The sequence below is a fragment of the Rhipicephalus sanguineus genome, chromosome 4 (genome assembly GCF_013339695.2).
Source record: "Rhipicephalus sanguineus isolate Rsan-2018 chromosome 4, BIME_Rsan_1.4, whole genome shotgun sequence".
Taxonomy (NCBI): domain Eukaryota; kingdom Metazoa; phylum Arthropoda; class Arachnida; order Ixodida; family Ixodidae; genus Rhipicephalus; species Rhipicephalus sanguineus.
Window position 1 is genome coordinate 89353809 of NC_051179.1, and position 5198 is coordinate 89359006.

At 47.1% G+C, this 5198-nt stretch overlaps 1 protein-coding gene across 1 annotated transcript; it reads right to left on the bottom strand.

Moving 5' to 3' along the window:
- Positions 1 to 324: 324 nt before the first annotated feature.
- On the bottom strand, positions 325 to 4165 carry LOC119390398 (basic salivary proline-rich protein 1-like). The gene is made up of 2 exons (XM_037658011.2): positions 3918 to 4165; positions 325 to 1702 (listed from the first exon to the last, which is right to left on the bottom strand). Exons 1-2 carry the CDS (start codon positions 4132 to 4134, stop codon positions 612 to 614), a joined length of 1308 nt encoding a protein of 435 aa, XP_037513939.1. The 5' UTR covers positions 4135 to 4165; the 3' UTR covers positions 325 to 611.
- Between the last annotated feature and the right edge of the window lie 1033 nt (positions 4166 to 5198).

The following is a 5198-nucleotide window of genomic DNA, read 5'->3' on the forward strand; positions in this document are numbered from 1 at the left end:
CGGTTACAACCTATATAAGAAAAGAATGGAACTTCCGCCCACAGAACCGCGGCGCGCCAGCCCTGCACCCGGGAAAGACATTCGTGCTAGCTGGTTTCCACTAGAATAGTTAGTAGACTTTTTCTTGGCTAATGTAAATACTGCGCATATTAAGAGTTAAAGGTTCATCGCTGCTCAGCCTACCTAAAACATTACGGCTGGCTGAACAGCGTCGTCAGAATCCCTGACGAAATTTACCAGGACGTTCAAGTTTCCGACCTAAAGGCAGGGACACAACCGTGTGTCTGTATGGGAAAGCCAACTATCTGAAACACGCGAGAAGCACTTGACGTCAAGAAAATGAATAGGCGCTACTTGATGGAGTATATATGCAAATTCTCTGTGGGAGGGACAGTGATTACTGTGGGTGGACCTAACATTTTTTCTTAGTTTGTAACCGATTATAACGCCGGTGATGATGTAACACGGCTGTCCTTAGGACGACCACGCATTCTAAAGGATAAATATGCTGATAATTTATTGCTGAATCTTTGATTTTATTACTAGCTAACCTTACTGTAGTTAGATATATATCAAGAGAAGCAAGGCGTAGCGTATTACAGACACCTTAGTTACTTGTGGCGGGTTTTCGCGGTTCCGACTTCGTAATCAGGAGCCAGCAGGGCATCGAATGCTTCAATCGCCCGCAGTAGTTCCTCGCCTTCAGCTTTGCGCCGTGGAGTTCGCGACTTGGAACGGACGTGTTCTTGCGATTTCTGCCCTTTGGGGTTGATAAAAGACGCAATCAGCTTCTCTTCCGAGATGATTCGTGACGACCCAGCAGGAACAGGTCGATCCGCCTTAAATCCCGGAAAGGACCCAGCCGATGCAGTTCTGAACCCGGGACCACTCGAGCTACCAGTCGGAAACGGGTCTGGAAAATTGCCCTGGCCAGCTCCAGATTTGACATTCTTCTGGCCAGGACTACTCAACTGCCCGGAGGGAAATGCAGTCGGTGGCGCGTATGGTCTGTGCGGTTTTTGAGGCATAAAATTTCGTTCCTGAGAATAAGGTCCCGGAGGGCTTCCACTGCGTTCGGAATACGTGCTTGTCGAGTGCAGACCTGATAGGCCCGCGGGACGTGGGGCTCGCGCCGTTGCTCCTGCGTCAGCTGATGAAGAAGGTGCCCTTGTGCGTTCCGGTTGAGGATAGACAGGTTGGAACGTGCCGCGAGTGGCATCCATAGGTCTGAAACCACCATCTTCCGCGCGGCCTTCTGGCGGCATTGGTCTCGTTGGCATACCCATTCCGGGACTCTGGTTGGCATTTTGCCACATCGGTAGAGGTGATGATCGACCGCTGCCAGGTTGGATTCGACCTGAAGGTACAATGCCGATAGCGGATTCGTTGGGACCCGGTAAGTGACTCGCGTTCAGACTTAATGGTGCTTGCGGTCCTCCTCTTCCTTGCGGGGATTGCCGTCCTTGTTCGTACACGGCCTTCTGCGTTTGGCGCGAACCCAGTCCCAAAGGAGGTGGCTGTGGCTCATATCCGCCTTGCAAAGAGGAGCTGAATTGTGGCTGGAAACCGACGCCCGTGCTCAGTGTGCCTAAGCCAAAAGGAGCGCTATGTGGTGGTGTGGCTTCATTTTGTGCTCCGTAAGGTAAGCGCGTAAAACCTGCGCCTCCTGGTGGCGGGTAGTGTGCGAAGCCAGATGGCGGCCCTGTAAGAAAGGAAGTAGAAAGCGTCGTCTTAAGAAATCTCGCAGCTTTCTGTGAGAATAAGAAATCAGGATACCAGACAACCGCTGGAGATATAGGAGAGACAAGTGCTTAAAAAACACCGACAGGCGTCTGCGTATTCCATTAGTATTCATATATACCATTAGTATTCTTATTTTTGGCCGTTGAAATTGTTCCGTTCAGCATGTTATGTAAATAACCAGGTGCCACCTGGATGCATATTTTTGGTAGTAAACGTTATTTCAAAACAAGGTTTCTTGCTACTGGTAGCCCCTAATACATAAAAATGTAACGTTATAACTGTTGCGGGTTTCGCGTTAAGAAGACGACAGCTGTCACTTGCACGTTAATCACCATAACACCACCATAGTAACATGATAAGAAACTGCCGGTAATCTTTCAGGTGGTCTTTGAAACGCTAACGAAAGCCAACGAACATAAACATCTTTGACTGACTTGCGATAAATGTTGGATAAACAGGAAAACTAAACAAGGCTGAAGTTCAACGGTACATAGAAGCTTGAGGAGATTAAAAAAATTAAACCATCTCCCGCTAAAGGGGACCATGAGGCGATGCGAAGCCGGAGAATTTGCACGATCGCGTTCCGTTGGCGATCGTTGGGCATGCTACCGACCTCGCGTCGTGGAACGCCAAGAGGGACGCTACGCGCGTCGTATCTTCCATCTAGCCTGGCCGTTAATTCTCACAGGGCGAGCGGGGAACGCGGTCGACAGGCGGGCGAGAGGGGGCAGCGTAGGAGAGGAGAGAGAAGGGGAGGGGACGCGCATGCGCTCGAGCTCACCGCGGCGTTGCGCAGGAGAGAATTTCGGCATGTCTAGCCCGCGTTTCAGAGGAAGAGTGGAAAGCGGGAGGGGAGAGGGGGAGGGGAGAGGGAAAGTGTATAGGGAAAGTGGAGAGGGGAAGGGGAGAGGGGTATGGGAGGAGGGGAGAGGGAAAGTGGAGAGGTGAAGGGGAGAGGGTGAGTGGAGAGGAGGTGTGTGGAGAGGGTTTGCGCATGCGCAGTAAGGGTGGTCACGCCGCGCGCACACCACCACCACCGGATTGAGCTCCGCCTTAAGATACTTCGCATCTAAAATTCTTGAACAGGGGTGTCGCGAAAGCCAGTTGCAGCCTTTACAAAGACAAGTCTACTTGTCGAAACGTTGGCTCCGGCGACACCACGTACAAGAATTTTTCACAGGAAAACTAGCTTTTCTTAAATATGTAACTCATCAGTAATCATCCCTAAAATAAACACAACCTTATTTAAATCACGGCGTGCGTGCCCAACACGGAGTCTTCATACTGGTTCTCCCGTCAAAGCCCTTGAGCCACTTCCACCGTGACCTGAACTATGACTTCCAAATACTCTTCCTTTCCATGCATTGTAACAGGTTGGAATGACTTGACTTTGCGCACAAGTGGCTAACACCGGTTTTCTTCAACGTATGCTCCTTTATTATTTCGGTGTAAGTGACGTGACCTTGTCAATTTTTGTCTTTTTTTTCTCGTGCGCACTTTCAAAAGTGATTTTTTCATATTTCCCGTGTAATATTAGTTTTACACTTTGCTTAGAGACGTCGTGATTTATCTTTCAATTCTCACTTTTTTCGAATGTAAGTAAATGGTAGCTTGTTACGATAAGCATTTTTTATTTTGCCATGTCCCGATAGCTGTGTGTTTGTCTATTGACGAATGCATGTAACCTTTATCGCTTGGAAATGTATATTGCCGCCCCCATACCCCGCCCCCCCTCCTGTATGAGCCCTATTTTGTGCCTGCAGTCTGAATAAATTAATAAATACTCTATTATTTAAATGAAATAAAATATTTATTGGTGTTTTCATTAAAAGTTTAGAACAAGATTTTGTTAATGCGTAGCGCGAAGCAGGGAAATGGAATATACAGAGCAGACGAAGACGAGTGCTTTGAACAAGACCTCTTCGTAGTTTTTATATCTCTTGCTCTGCGTCGCCCTACATTACCTTTACAAAAACGGAAAACCAACTAGACCCAATCACTACTCTTCAGATGAAAGCTTTTCGTCCTCACACGAGGGCTGGACAGGACGTATGCTTGCTTAGTATGTCGAGATACAAGCCGTTCTTTAATATTACACATCCTCGTTTTTCAAACCATAGCGTTCTGTACGAAGACAACGTGCCGCATAATGCAGCAGGAGAAGAAAACTGCACCTAATGGAGGGTGTGGAGGAGAGGCCCCACCAGGAATGTGACCCACTGGGTAAGATCCCTGATGTGTGAAGCCCTGGGCCGGATGTGGAGCGCCCTGAGGGAAACCCTGGTTGGCCGGACCGTATCCCTGTGGTGGCACGGAGAAACCGAGGCCTCCCGCGGGAGGAACATCTGGTCGCTGTGGGGCGCCGATTCCGGGAGTCCGTTGGCTCGCCATCCTCTGCAATCCACGTTCCGCTATAAGTGCTGAAAATAACACCAGGAAATAAATGGTACGCCAGGAAATAAATAGGGTGACACAAAGAACGTGTCACCAGTCGTGCTGCCTGGCTCACAATCGTACAGAGAGCAGCCATCTCCATTGTAATGACGTAACTGTACAGCTGGTCTCTTCTTGAGACACGTCGAAATTGAGCTTTACTAACATTTGAAAACAAATAAGGAAATCATTATTGAAAATGCTTACGGACGTTTCAGTTTTATAATTTACTGAAGATTAAACTGAACTGAAGAAAAAAATGTGCAAACGTTAATAAGTTATCCTGTTTCGCAGAGTAGATCCATATGGGTAGACGAACTTTCCTGTGGCAGTATTCTAGCACGGATGCTCCAAAGGTGAATGAAACAATGCCGCATATAAGAAATGCAAAATGAGGAAGCGTACTCTTCAAATTTTAGCTTTGTTGAGCGGGAACCCACCGCGACTATACGAAGCGATCGAGCGTTTCATGAACGAAATAGCGCACCATATATCTGTACAAACGAAAATTAAGCAGTTGAATTGGACAACTGAAGCATGTCCACGGGACTTCAAATAGTCAGGTAAGACAGTACTCCCGACTGAAAGAGTAACAAAGGTGCAAATAATGTGCTTGTAGAGCCCAGAAGCTAGCAACAGAAGCTTACCATAGAACCGTCGTCTTCCTCATCGTCAGGGAGATTCCAGTCTATAGCGGTATGCCCTAATATTGATTAGTTAACAAAAACGTTAAAGAAACTGAATGCATTTAGGTGTGCATGTTTCTATTTGATTTACTCGTCCGTTATAGTTGTCTGCACCAACTTTGTATATTTAGTATGGTGCCGTTTTTATCTATTCAATTCGTGAGCTACTAAGGTTTCACGCAACCTTCATGAAAACCACGAGATAATGAAGCCAAGGAAAGTAAGAAAGAACGTTAATTGTACTGCTTAAAGTGCAGTCTAACATTTGTGATATATATGTGAAAAACGTAAAGTGGATGACAGGTTTCACATTATTTAACAAAGAGTTACGAAGTT

Coding starts and splice junctions, on each gene's coding strand:
- LOC119390398 (XM_037658011.2), bottom strand. CDS start 4,134: ATGGCGAGCCAACGGACTCCCGGAATCGGCGCCCCACAGCGACCAGAT. Junction 1,703..3,917: donor TCCTCCACACCCTCCATTAG/GTGCAGTTTTCT, acceptor CCTTTCTTACAG/GGCCGCCATCTGGCTTCGCA.